Source organism: Vulpes lagopus, chromosome 23, assembly GCF_018345385.1.
Source record: "Vulpes lagopus strain Blue_001 chromosome 23, ASM1834538v1, whole genome shotgun sequence".
Lineage (NCBI taxonomy): Eukaryota > Metazoa > Chordata > Mammalia > Carnivora > Canidae > Vulpes > Vulpes lagopus.
In genome coordinates, this window is record NC_054846.1 from 56,716,847 (window position 1) to 56,730,759 (window position 13,913).

The following is a 13,913-nucleotide window of genomic DNA, read 5'->3' on the forward strand; positions in this document are numbered from 1 at the left end:
TGGTCCTGAGGCTGCTCTTGAATTCCTGACTCACAGAAACTTTGAGATCGTACGTATTTGTTATTTTAAGCTATTAAGTTTTGGGGCGACTCGTCACGTGGCGAGAGAGCACTAATGATACCGGCCTTGCGAAGACTTGAGGGCAGAGCGCTGCAGACAGGGGAGGGCAAGGCAAAGGCCCCGGGGGATAGGTAACCCTGGCAGATTCAGAGTGAACGGGGCGGGGGGGCGGGGGGCAGAAAAGTTACGCAACCTCTTTACACCTGCTTTCTCATCTGTAAAATGGGCAAAATGATCACCACCCCCCTCACCTGGGCTGTTACTGGGGTTAATTCACAGCAGGTGTCGCAAGGTAAGCGTTCCGTTTGCTGCTCAGCCTCCTCAGCCTCTTTCTCCTCCTGCGTCCCGCCTGGACCTGGGGCCTGGAGGCTGGAGCCTCTTGCCGGCGCCCTGGTCCTCCGCCCCCAATCTCCACCAATGCGCCCAGCAGCTGGGGGTCCGGAGAGGCTTCCAGATGAGGCTCTGAGCTGGGACAGAGAGAAGCTCCACAGGTGGCATGAGGAGAGCTCCCGTCCTGCAGCCTCTCCCCCGAACTCCTGCCCTCTTTTCCCGCCAGCCCCGTACTCACCTCCCTGGGTTCCCGTGAGCCCTGGGAGCGCCCCGATTCCCACACACAGCCCCTCCTTCCAGTGCAGCCCTCGCCCGGCCCGCCCACCCCCTGCGCTGTGCTGGGCCGGGGAGAAGCCCTGCTGCCGCCGCGCTGTAGGAGCCTGAGAATTACATGCACACACGTGCACACGCATGCACGCACACGCACTCCTGTCCCCTGAAGCCTCTCCCTGTCCTTAGGTCAAGTCCTTCACGTGGAATCACAAACAGGTTACAAGTGAGCATGTCAGAGTCACTAGTCTGCAGACGGGCTGGGTGTCGTCCGTGGGTCCCTCGCCACTCCTCAGGCCCACGGCTCCCGCCCTCTTCTAGAAGGGTCGTGACAATGATGACGGCCATCAGGAGGAGGAGGACGGTGCCTCCTGGGCACCAGGCTCCGCCCTGAGACGTTCACAGCAGCCACGCAAGGCAAGGCGCGTACCCTTAGCACCTCTGAGGATGAACCGACAGCCCAGGAAAGTAACTTGCCGGAGGTCGCTCAGGAGAGGTGGGGACTCAGAGCCAAGCAGCCGCAGCCACAGCAGCAGTGTAGACGGAGCCATTCAGGCCTGTGCACATCCCCCCACCCACCTCCACCCCCACCCTGCCTCGCCTGCCCGGATGCAAGGGTGGCCCGGCCCGTAGAAGGGGAGCTGGGCCAATGGGCCGCTCCCTTCGCACACGGGGAGCAGCAGGCATGGAGGCCGCAGGAGACAGAGCGTCCCTACAAAGTAAAGGGACAGCACAGCCTCCCAGGCCTTCAGGGCGTCAGGACGCAGCAGTGATGCACAGAGCCGCGAAGATCAAACGCCCGAGAAGCCACCAGAACAGGGGCCTGGAGCCGAGGTCAGGGTGCTGGCTCCCCAGCTCCTGGCCACCGTCGGGCCGATTCTGCCCCAGAGATCTGGGGGCCCTGCTGCTGCCACGGGTCCCTCTGGGGGGCACAGCTCTGACCAAGTGCCCCAGCCCCGCTGTCGGGAAGCTCTGGCTGGAACATACTGTTCAACCTCGGGCGACCTACAACCCTCTCTGTGCCTCCGAAGACTCTGCAAATGCCGCTTGGTAAGGATTCAAAGGGATGCTGAATTCGGGGAGGGGGGTGGCTGCCAGCACGTGACAGGCACAGTCGCAGAGGCCACCGGAGTGGCCTCCCAGGGGACAAAATCCTGGGTGAGCATAGTCTAGACGCTGACCCCCTGTGCCACGGGTCCTCGTGGGCCACGCCTGGTGGCACTGCCGTGTGGGGGCCCCACAGCCCAGCTCCCCGCTGGGCCCGGACCTCGCCTTCGGGGTTGTCCCTTAAGGAACCATCCTGAGATGCTGGCAGCAGCTGCTGGGCGGCCCTGCACGGCCTGGGGTCAAAACGCTCCCAGCAGCTGGGGGTCCGGAGGAGGGGAAACGAGCGGGCACCCAGCTCCGCAGAGGGCAGCTCCCACCGGCTGTCCTGCTCCACTTCTAAAGGGACCAGGTACCTTGTGCGACAGCCGACCTAGCCTGGCCCGGCCTGCTCCCCAGAGCCCCCGCCCCCCCAGGACAGGCTGGGATGTGAGAGATGGAGACACAGGACCGCTTCCGTGCCTCGGCTACCTGGGCGGTGGCCCCTCTGCACCTGGACTGCCCACAGCCACATCCAGCTGGCGAGGCCCCACGTCTGACCTCCAGCCTCCCGGCCTCTGTCCACAGCACCGCCTCCCCAGTCACTGATCCCAAACCTCTCCACCCGCTCCCCCTACATGCGGCCCCGCGGCCCCCAAGCCGGGGCAGGGCCATGGACTCGGGGATCCGTCATTCCCTGACTGCGGCCCGGAGAGGTGGCATGACCTCTGGGCCTCAGTGTCACCACCTGGGAAGTGGGTCTGATGCCCGCCTTGCAGGGCTGCGGGCGGGACTCCAGAGTTTACGATCTCAGGTGACCCCAGTGCCGAGCAGGTGACCCGCCTGAGGGGAGAGGGCAGGTGCCCCATCAGGGCCCCTGGGCCCCCTGTTGCCGGAACCTCCCGTGTCCCAGCCAGTGTCCACGTGGAACCTCCACAGCTGTATACGCCGGCAGTGAACTGAAGCGTTTCTTCCGCAGCAGAGGGCGGAACAAGGCGCCCCCTGGGCCGCCAGCCTGGACCCCTGGACGGCAGCAGCCCTCCCACCCCCAGGCCCTCTCCTAACCCGCGATAAACACGGATTCTCTTCTCTGCCCTTCTATCGGTTCTCGAAACAACGAAGTCTCCCCAAGCCACCCCTCCTGCGCTCCCCTCGTCCTCACCATCTTCATGCGGCTCCAGAGGCAGCAGCCCGGGCCCGGCCGTCTGTCCGTCCGTCCATCCACACGCCCCCAGGGCCCCGAGCACCCCCACCCAAGGCGCCTCGCCCTCCCCGGCTCCTCCTCCGGGGACACCTCGCCCCTGACAAATCCTCTCCCTTTGGTTTTCCCGCTTCCCTTTCCAACAGTGCATCGGGGTGCGGGGTGCGTTCGCGGTTACTGGCGACCTGTGACCCACGGAGGAGGGACCGTCGCCCCGTCACACACACACACACACACACACACACACACACACACACACGAGGGAAGCGGGGCCCGAAGGGCGTGAGGCGGCAGACGAACCCATGGTAAACACGTACTGTGCACCGGGCTCCGTTAAGTGGCAACCCCGGGGCCACGCGGAGTGTCCTTGGCTGCAGGGGACAGAAACCCAGGCCAGCAGGGCTCCGGCAGGGGGACAAGCTCGTGGCTCGGTGCTGCGGGGAGGGAAAACTTGAGGCTCTGTGGACCCCTGGACGGGGTGCAGGTGCTGTGAGCGCGCCCTGGCTCCTCCCACCGCCGCTGCCCCCTCCGTCCTCGGAGGCTCATCCTGCCAGCACAGCCGTAACCTCTCCGAGTTATACCGGGGACGCTGACCCCGTCTTGTGTTCAAGATCCCCAAGGAGGGACCCCTAGGAGGTCCGTGGGGGTTCTGTTGTCACAGTGAGCTGATCTGTGGGGCAAGAGGTGACCGGTGTCCCAGCCCCAGGCAAGCCCCGTGGGTCAGGCGGTGGCGGCTGGGCAGAGGGGGGAGTACGTTCCCCCAGGAAACGGGGTTGCTGTCGGGCCAATGGGACAGACCTAGGGCTGCCCCGGACACGGGCTCCCCTGGACACGGGCCCCCCCAGACATGGGCCCCCCCGGACACGGGCCCCTCCAGACACGGGCTCTCCAGATACAGGCTCCCCCCGACACAGGCTCTCTCCTCTTGATAAACAGAATCATTCATTCACTCATTCGTTCGTTTATCCTCAGTTACGATGCAGCTACCTCGGGCCAGGTGCCGTGCCACGTGGAGCAGACATGAGTGAGCACGACTCCCGTGGCCAGCCCCTGGGCCCGTCCTCCGGGACACCCGAGCACCCCGTAACTACAGGTGCAGCTGGGATACGGCCACCAAGGGCAGCCGCGTGCAGAAAGGCCGGCTGGCAGAGGACCCAGCAGTGTCGGAGGTCCAGGGAGGTACTTCCGGGAGGGGCCTTCCCATGAGGTGTGGTTCTGCCTTGATGCCAGCTCAGGGCACGTGAGGCAAGAGGATCATGGCATGTGCAAAGGCCTTGAGGTGGGGAAGAGATCCCAATGTTGTGGGAAGAGAGAGGCCAGTGCAGCTGGAGCACGAACCTCGGGTGGGAGCGGGCCAAGAACGCAGGGGGCAGAGGCCCGCGTGCTAGGACTTCACAGGCCATGGTCGCTTTTCCACCTCTCCCTCGGGAGGGAACGGGCACCACCCGGGCCCCACGGGCCAACGTCTCTTGCCCCACGGACCAAAACTTGAGTGTGCTCTGGGCACCGTGGTGTCACTGGTCAGCAGGGGGGTCTCAGGCACAGTGCCCACACTGCCCTTTGCCGGCTGCACCTAGAAAGGAGCCCGGGGTCAGGGGGCTGGTCTCCAGGAGTCAGCACCCTCACCCACCCGACACCTGTGACCCGGGAGGATGGGCAGGAAACGGCAGCGCTGACCCCACAAGAAGCCAGAACTGTGTCCCCAAGTGAGGACTGAGGGAGGGGGGCCCAAGCCGGGGCTTGTGGGGCCAACGAGGAGAGGCAGGAGTGCCCGGGCAGGACAGATGGGGACAGGACAGGGACAGGATGGGAACGGGGACAGAATGGGGATGGGAACAGGACGGGGACAGGGATGGGAACGAGATGGGAATGGGACAGAACGGGAATGGGAACAAGACAGGGACAGGACGGGGATGGGAACAGGATGGGAATGGGACAGGGATGGGACGGGGACAGGACAGGGTGGGGATGGGGGCGGGATGGGGATGGGAATGGGATGGGAATGGGAATGGGATGGGAATGGGAATGGGAATGGGACAGGGCCAGGGATGGGACAGGGATGGGAACGGGATGGGAATGGGATGGGGACAGGACGGGGATGGAACAGGGATGGGATGGGGACGGGAAGGGGACAGGGACAGGACAGGGATGGGAATGGGATAGGAATGGGACGGGAACGAGACAGAGATACGGTGGGGGTGGGGATGGGGACAGGGACAGGGACAGGATGGACTGGGGATGGGGAAGTATGAGGACAGGACAGGGCTGGGACAGGACCAGGACGGGGATGGGGATAGGGACAGGGACAGGACAGGGACGGAGAGGGGACAGGGATGTTATGGGGTCAAGGATGGCAATGGGATGGGAATGGGATGGGGATGGGACAGAGATGGGTGGGGACGGGAATGGAATGGGACCGGATGGGGACAGGGATGGAACAGCGATGGGATGGGACAGGACAGGGACAGGGGCCTGGGGAACCCGGGAGAACATGGAGGGCAGAGGGGCCAGGCCTGAGCTGCCTGTGGTCACATGGCCCCGGCCTCTCCCTCCATGTGTTCCCACCTCCCTGCAGAGGAGGAAACCTTAACCCTCCTGCCCCCCGACGCCCCCACCTTCCTGGGGAGCTGCGCCCCGCGTGTCCTGGAGCCCGGCCCTCTGACCTCTGCCTCACGGCTCTGCTGAGCTCTTCTGCCAAAAGTCACCGGGGCCAACTGGCCTCTGTGGGGGCCCCCGCCCCTCCCTGCCCGCCCTGCTTCTTGATTTAGCCTTCTAAATCAAGACCCTGAAGAAAAGTATGATTTAGCCAATGTGAGGATAAAAGTCAAGAAGGCAAGTCAAAGAGGCCAGGTATTTGTGTAGGGCCTATTTGAGGAGGAAGATTGAATTGGATATAATAACCCACTTACTCTCAAGCTTCTTATTCTTTTGTCTCACTACTACTTTTCTATGCCTGCTTTCCGTGGCCTGCTTCCTGAAACGTCAGTGCTCCCCAACCTCTGCCTGGACCCTGTTCCCTCACCACCTGGCACGCACCCCACGTCCTGGGGCTTCCGTCGCCCCCACCCCAGGTCCCCAGCCCCAGCATCCTCGCCCCCCACCCCCTCGCCCCCACCACGGGCTGCGCTCACTCCCGAACATCCGGAAGGAACCCGTGCCCCACCCTCCCTTCCCCCAAACACCCGCGAGCTCTCCCTCTAGACCCCTAACCTGCGCCATGGACCCACCACCTGCCCAGTCACCCAAACTAGCGAGCGACCCGGGAACCTGCGGGGCCTTCCTCACGCCCGGCCCTGCATCCACTCAGGTCCACTCAGGCCCCATCACGGGCCCTACTGACCAACTACGTCCCCCCCTCCGCCCAAATCAACGGGGCTAACTCTTCCCTTGCGTCATGGGTCCCTCTGTCGGACAGGGTAAGCTCTCTAGAACCGTCCGGAGTCCCTATTCAGCAGTCCGTCCACTCGCTACAATGTATTTGTGTCACCCCCAAATGGATACACGCAGCGCCTTCGCCTCCGCAGCCCAGGTGGGACGCACATAGGTGCACAGCGCCCCGCCCGGTCTGAGCCCCCGCCTGCCACCCGACGCGCACGACCCCAGCCAAGGCCCACGAGGATCGCCCTGCAGCCCCATCTCGCCTCCAGGACTTGAACGAAGCCATTTGAGGGCGACAGATCGCCGCGCCTTCCCCTTTGGGGGCTTTCGGTTGGCGATTTTGCCGCTTGAACGGGCCCCCTGGGGAGCAGCACAGACCGTCCGGCTCCTAAGCACGGGGGGCGGTGGTGACCCCAGGGAAGAAACGCACCTGCTGGATGAGGCGGGTTCCGGGGAGACTCCCGGCCGTGGGCTGCGATTCCACACCATACGTTAGACACGCTGTGTTTGCGCAGAAACACCCGTAACCCGAGGCCGCGTGCGGGCTGGTTGCCGGACGTGTTGCACCCCAAACCCCACAGACCCTAACCGGGCGTGTCCCCCGCTGGTGAAGTTCCAGCGCTTGGGCCTCGGTGTCCATGGTGACCTCGCGGAGCCTTAGGATCACGAGCGAGGGAGGGGACCCGGGGGTGCCCGCCCTACCGCGTAGTCCCTTCCATCCCTCCCGCCTCCCTCCGCCCTCGGGGTCCCCCACACTCCTTAGCTCCCTGGCCTAGGTCCTTCGCCATCCGGGCTGTTCTCGCCACCTTCCTGGCACCTTGTGGTGCCCCCACCCAGCCCTCTCCCTAAAGCTCTTCCCTGGGCTTTTTTTTTTTCTTTTTTAAGATTTATCTATTTCTTTGGCGGGGGGTGGGGCAGAGAGAGAGAGAATCTGCAAGCCGACTCCCTGCTGAGCCCAGAGCCGCGCGCCTGCGTGTGCAGGGGCTCAGTCCCAGGACCCCAGATGGTGACCTGAACCGAAGCTAGGAGTCGGACCCTTGGCGGGAGGAGCGGGCCAGGCACCCCGCATCTGCTATGTGCGAACAGCTCTGCACACTCCGTGCCTCTGCCTCCGAGGCCTGACCTGTCATCGTCCCTCCGGCCCCTCCCGGTGCTGCTCCGCAGCCTCCCCAGCGTGTCCTCTGTCCTATACTTGGGACTCATGCTGGGGGAAGGACGTAGAAAGGGACAGGGTGCCTGCTGATAAAGGGCACCTGGGACGGCAGGTAGGATGACAGGCTGTGTCTGTGCACTGATGACAAGGTCTGGGGTGCTCCCCGCCCCCCCTCGCTGGCAATCGCTGCCTGGCCTGAGCTTTGCCTTTCTGCCCCAAAGTCAACGTTCATCCACGTGAGACCGCCAGTGGGCACACCGGCCCCCTTCCCCTATGTCTCGGGCGCAGAGGCACAGAGCAAGCACAAGGGCGGGAAGCCACTTCTTGGGGGGCCCCCCAGGTGCTGGCCGTGACCGGGGCAGTGCCGCTCCCCGACGTCACAGGTCATCCTAGGGATGGCTTCCCTGTGCCCGGCCCTGTCCGAGCCCTGTACCTCCACTAGCTGCCCTGTCGGCACCCCAGCCCTGCCAGGCCGGTGCTGTCACTGTCCCGCCATGCGGGTAAGAAACTGGGGCATCACACGGACAGGGAGAGACAGAGGTGGCATTGGGGCCACGCAGGCCACGCACAGTCACTGCTCGGCTCTGTGCTCGCCATCGGACAGGACACCCTCACGTCTCATTATGCCTCGGGGAAGAGGGAAACCACCCAGATCTGAAAGGACCAGAGGTGAGGTTCAGACGCGGGGGTGAGGGTCCAGATACAGGGGTGTATGGGGCCCAGATGCAGGGGTGAGGGTCCAGATGCAGGGGTGAGGGTCCAGATACAGGGGTGTATGGGGCCCAGATGCAGGGGTGAGGGTCCAGATACAGGGGTGTATGGGGCCCGGATACAGGGGTGAGGGTCCAGATACAGGGGTGTATGGGGCCCAAATTCAGGGGTGTATGGGGCCCGGATACAGGGGTGAGGGTCCAAATACAGGGGTGTATGGGGCCCAGATGCAGGGGTGAAGGTCCAGATGCAGGGGTGAGGGTCCAGACGCAGAAGTAAGGGTCCAGATGCAGGGGTATATGGGGCCCAGACACAAGGGTGAAGGTCCACTTGCAAGGATGTGAGTCCAGATGCAGGGGTGTGGGTCCAGATGCAGGGGTGTATGGGGCCTAGAGGCAGGGGTGAAGGCCCAGTTGAAGGGGTGAGGGTCCAGATACAGGGGTAAGGGTCCTGATTGCCGGGGTGTGAGACCCAGATGCAGGGGTGAGGGTCCAGATGCAGGGGTGTATGGGGACTAGATGCAGGGGTGAGGCCCCAGATGTTGGAGTGAGGGTCCAGATACAAAAATATATGGGGTCCAGATGCAGGAGTGTGAGATCCAGATGCAGGAGTGTGAGATCCAGAGGCAGGGGTGAGGGCCCAAATGCAGGGGTGATGGTCCAGATGAGGGGTGAGGGTCCAGATGCAGGAGTGAGGGTCTAGATGCAAAAGCAAGTTTCCAGATGCAGGGGTATATGGGGCTCAGATGCAGGGGTGTCGGTCCAAATGCAGGAGGGAGGGTCCAGATAGAGGGGTGAGGGTCTACATACAGGGGTATATGGGGTCCAGATGCAGGGGTGTGAGTCAGATACAGGGGTGAGGGTCCAGATACAGGGATAAGGGTCCAGATTGCAGGGGTGTATGGGGCCTAGATGCAGGGGTGAGGCCCCAGATGCAGGGGTGAGGGTCCAGATGCAGGAATATATGGGGTCCAGATGCAGGAGTGTGAGATCCAGATGCAGGGGTGAGGGTCCAGATGCAGGGGTGAGGGCCCAGATGCAGGAGTCCCCTGCCTTAAGGCAGTTCCCTGATATGCCTCCGCCATCGGACAGGGAGGCACCTGCTCTGGACAGGGCCTGTCTCGTCCCACTGAGGCTCCCCATTGAGCCCATCCGGACCCTGCTGTGTCTCCGCCCCCCTGCATGCCCACCGGGGCTCTCGGATCCCGCCATTGTGTGGGAGCCCGACACCTAACACAGCACCTGGCGCGCAGCAGGGTCTCAGCAACGATTCTTGAAATTAAACCACGGTTGGTGGAGAGGCCGTTGTGTGCATGCTGGGGTGGGGGTTCCGTGCGCATGCCTGTTTGAGGGAGGGGCGGCTCTCTGCACAACCCTGCACGTACCCCCCGCAGGGGCACGAAGCGTGGACTGGGTTCCAACAGCCGTGGGGGGCGGGGGAGGGGAGTCCCCAAGGCCCCTCGGCGGCCGTGAGGCCCTGTCAGCTGGTCTAGGCTTCTTAGCTTGCCCCGGAGGCCAGGGGTGCGCTCCTGGGGGCCCAGGCTGGCCTCTGCGTCCTGCTCACACTCCCTATCCCTGTGGGTTGACCTGTTCATCCAATAGGTGGGTCCTACCTGGAAGGAGCTCGGCTGAGGTCAAGTGCTCCAGGACAGCCGAGACGATGTGGGAGGTCAAGGCCACGGGGCCCAGAGGGGAGGCCCCTAAGTCCCCTAGAGCGGCAGTCAGGGAAGGCTTCTTGGAGGAGTAGCAGGTGATGAGAACAGCAAGGGGAAGGCACGCAGGGTGGCCATGAATGCTGCCGCCGCACGTGCTGGAGACAGGGGTGGGAGGCCCAGGCACGGCCCCTGGACTCCCAGGGGTTAGGGAAGGAGGGGAAGGCAGGACGGGCCCCCGCTGCCTCCGCACACGGCCGGGGACGAGAGGACGAGCAGGGGCTCTGCGTGGCCCTGCGGTTCTCCCCCCACAGGGTGTGGACTCCGGGCTCCGCGCCCCGGGGAGACCGAGCCTCAAACCCCGAGGCTCCTGGGCCTCCTCGGAGGCAGTGCGGGAGCCGCGGCCCAGCCAATGGCGGTGTCAGGGGCAGCTCCTCCTCCGAGGCCGGACACACCCAGGCGGCCCGCGGGACACACCGTCCCTCCCAGCTCCCGTGAGTCGCAGCCCTTGCTGGGTCCGACGGCTGCCAGCCCGCGCTGAGGGCCCTGAGGAGCAGTGCTCGGTAAGGTCCCCTGCGTGCGAGGACCTGGGGCACATGGCAGGGGGACTTCCCCAGTGGGGAGGGCGGGGGGGCCTGGACACTGCCGAGCCCCCGGGCTCTGATGCTGGAGGGACAGAAGGTCCTGCCCCCTGCCCGGCCTCTCCCAACGCCCCCGCCCGGCCGAGCAGGTGCAGGAGCCAGGGACCGAGTGGGAGAGGGGCTCGCAGGGGTGTCGGGAGGCGGGCACGCCAACAGCTCTCGCCGCCTGGGCTTGCTGGGCCTCGCCCCACCACACCCCGGGTGGCTGGGCCAGAGCCTCCAGGGGACCAGGGGCTGGAGCCTCCTGTCAGGCCGCCAGGGGTCCCGCCCACGTTGGGCGGGATGGAGCAGACAAGCTGATGACTCATGACCAAGTGGTAGGTGGTGTAGACGGGCCCGCGGAGAGACCGGTGGGAACAGAGACGCCCCCAGCCTCCTTGCCCGGTGTCCCGCGCTCGGGAGGGGTGGCCCGGAGCAGCCGGGCAAGCGGCCTCCTGCCCCTTTGGGGACCCCGGACGCTCCGCTGCTCCCCGCGCTGCACGTTACTCCCCGGTAAGTTGGGGGCAGAAAACATCACCCCCGTCACGCACGGGCTGCATGGGTGCCGGCGAAGTGTTCATAACGGCGCCCGGGCGCCACACACACCCCGTGGACGTCGGCCCTAACCCCACGCTGCTCGGCTGGAGCCAGCGGTCAGGACAGCTCCATAAGCCCGTTACACCCACCCCATGAGGGGCGGCGGGGACTCCGGGGGGAGCCCAGCAGGTGTGACCGGCACGCCGGGGCCTCCGGGGACACCCCCATGCCCCCCCTCGACCTGGGAACCAGGCCAAAGCATCCCCAGACAGCACGTGGGGCCGGCTCCGAGCAAACGGAGGTAAATCCTTCGTGGCCGGCTCCCCCCGTGAAGCCGTGGGTTTCACTTTGCTGTTTTGACACGACTGCTCCACATAATGATTTTTTTTAAAAAAATGGTTTCCGTGCCCAAAGTTCATGCTCTGCTACACGTTCCCCTGGGGGGCACCCTGGGGTAGACGCCTTAGCCTGGCCACTTCCAGGGAGTACTGAGCGTCGCAGACCCGCGGGCACCTCCCTCTCTGGGACGCAGAGCCCTTTCCCTGCTCTCACGGCTCCTGGTGCCAAGCGCTGGGGCGGGGTTCCCTGGAACAGCAGTTTGGGAGTCCCCGGAACAGCAGGCTCCGGCAGGAGGGCTGTAGGAGGAGGACAACGTCTCCCCGCCACCCCGCCCACCCCACCCCTACCCTTCATTGCCCCCGGGATCCCGTCACGCTGCCTGGATGCCTCCTGAGTGTTAGACCACATGGGAGTCCGGGGACAAAGTTCCAGCAACTTCCACAGCCCAGTCCCCTCCCCCGAATAAAGGGCAGGAGAGGGTTCCCCTGAGGAGGGGCTGGGAGGAGATGAGTCTTCCCGAGGCTCCAACCCCCCTGAGCACAGGGGAGCGGAGGGGGACCAGCCCCGGGCCCCTGGAGGAAAGGGGGGCTCCCCGGGCCCCTGTTAGGGGATGTGCACCTCGTGGCCCGGGTGAGCGCGGGTCGTTGTGCAGCCGTAGACACCCCCGGCCCGCCGTCTCATCCACCTGTAACCCGGGAACAGTAAGAGAAGCCACCCCGCTGTGCCGCGGGCCTGGAACGCGGGTGACCCGCCCGCGCGAGGCGCTCAGGGCCCGCGTGCTACCCACGGGGAAACCTCGATTCTCTCCCAGCAGGAGCAGCCCGCACCCGGGGCCACGATGAACTGGGGGGTGTTCGAGGGGCTCCTGAGTGGCGTGAACAAGTACTCCACGGCCTTCGGACGCATCTGGCTGTCCCTGGTCTTCATCTTCCGCGTGCTGGTGTACCTGGTGACGGCCGAGCGCGTGTGGAGCGATGACCACAAGGACTTCGACTGCAACACCCGGCAGCCCGGCTGCACCAATGTCTGCTTCGACCAGTTCTTCCCCGTGTCACACGTGCGCCTCTGGGCGCTGCAGCTCATCCTGGTCACCTGCCCGTCGCTGCTCGTGCTCATGCACGTGGCCTACCGCGAGGCTCGGGAGAAGAAGCATCGCCAGGCAGCCGGGGAGGGCAGCGGCCGCCTCTACCTGGACCCCGGCAAGAAGCGGGGCGGGCTCTGGTGGACGTACGTCTGCAGCCTGGTGTGCAAGGCGGGCGTGGACGCCGCCTTCTTGTGCGTGTTTCACTCCTTCTACCCCAAGTACACGCTCCCTCGCGTGGTCAAGTGCCACATCACTCCGTGTCCCAACACGGTGGACTGCTTCATCTCCAAGCCCTCCGAGAAGAACATCTTCACGCTCTTCATGGTGACCACGGCCGTTGTCTGCATCCTGCTCAACCTTGTCGAGCTGGCCTACCTGGTGGGCAAGAGGTGCACCGAGGGCTTGGCGCCGAGGACAGCCCGGGCCGAGGGCGCGTGCCGCTGCCCGGACTGCACCGCCTCCTCCCGCGCGGGGCGCGACCTCCTCTCGGGCGACCTCCTCCTGCTGGGCTCCGACCCTCAGCCTCCCCTCTCCCCCAACCGCCCCCGGGACCACGTGAAGAAGACCATCCTGTGAGAGCCACCTATGGAGCCCACCTCTTCCGCAGGGGCCGCCCCGGGGAGGGGGGCTGCACCTGCTGCAGCTGTGGGGCCTCGGCAGGTGACCCCCTCCTTGCTGAACCTCAGCTTCCTTCTGTGTAAGATGGGGCGACGCCCGCATCACAGGGAGGCAGCCGTGAGGATGGGCCGGGACCTCCGGGGGGCGGCAGGGACGAGGGTACAAGGTCAAGGCTTAATAAAGGTCAACTCATCCACCTGATTCAAGGTGCCCTTCGGTCCTTCGGCCCCTGTGACCCTTCTCAGGTCACTGGGTCAACCTCTCTGCCCCTGCAAAGGCTACACCTGACCCACCCAGAGGAGGGGCCTCCCCCCCCAGAAAAGGGCCCCCAGGCCTGGTGGGGGTCCTGCCCCTGCTCATGCTCAGGACAACCCTTCATCTGCAGTTGCAAACTGAGGTCTGAGGGCTTCCTGCAAACGTGACAGGGCTTTGCACAGTGTGGGGTGGGGGGAGCTGGGGACTGCAATGGAAAGTTCGTGAACTTTTGAGTCCAAACACTTGCATCCGCACCCGGGTTGCACTGGGGAGGCTGGGAAAGGGACTTCAGCTCCTCTCCAAAATGGGTTAATAATACAGAGCCTGGGGGCGGGGGTGGGAGGCCCCGGATGAGCTCACGGGGTGGACAGGGGAAGCCAGCTGTAAAAGGCCACATAAATGTTAATCATTGGTATTAGGAAGTGCTCAATAAATGCTTGTGGGAAACGAAGCAGGGGAGCCCCTCCCTGGCTGCACATTAACCTCCACGCTGCAGCCGCCAGCACGGCCAGCCGGGACGCCGCCCCCACTGGGAAGTACGGGAAAGATGGCTCGGCCCGACAGGCCCCGCGGCGAGGTCCTGACAACTGGGGCACTTCTGGCTGCCGCCCCACACTCTTCGT

The 13,913-nt window shown here is 64.9% G+C and overlaps 1 protein-coding gene across 5 annotated transcripts; it reads left to right on the forward strand.

Annotated features, from left to right (window-relative positions):
• The first annotated feature begins 1,664 nt into the window (after positions 1-1,664).
• GJB5 (gap junction protein beta 5) lies at positions 1,665-13,222 on the forward strand. Of its 5 annotated transcripts, none has more exons than XM_041738756.1 (2): positions 1,665-1,710; positions 12,145-13,222. In XM_041738756.1, exon 2 carries the CDS (start codon positions 12,172-12,174, stop codon positions 12,991-12,993), a length of 822 nt encoding a protein of 273 aa, XP_041594690.1. In that variant the 5' UTR covers positions 1,665-1,710; positions 12,145-12,171; the 3' UTR covers positions 12,994-13,222. The 5 variants fall into 5 exon arrangements, with proteins under 5 accessions (XP_041594690.1, XP_041594688.1, XP_041594692.1 ...); XM_041738754.1 differs by lacking the exon at positions 1,665-1,710 and adding an exon at positions 10,344-10,400; XM_041738758.1 differs by lacking the exon at positions 1,665-1,710 and adding an exon at positions 10,367-10,400 and having other exon boundaries at positions 12,148-13,222.
• Positions 13,223-13,913: the final 691 nt, after the last annotated feature.

What these genes read in the sequence shown, in the direction of transcription:
- GJB5 (XM_041738756.1), top strand. Translation starts at nt 12,172, where the DNA reads ATGAACTGGGGGGTGTTCGAGGGGCTCCTGAGTGGCGTGAACAAGTAC.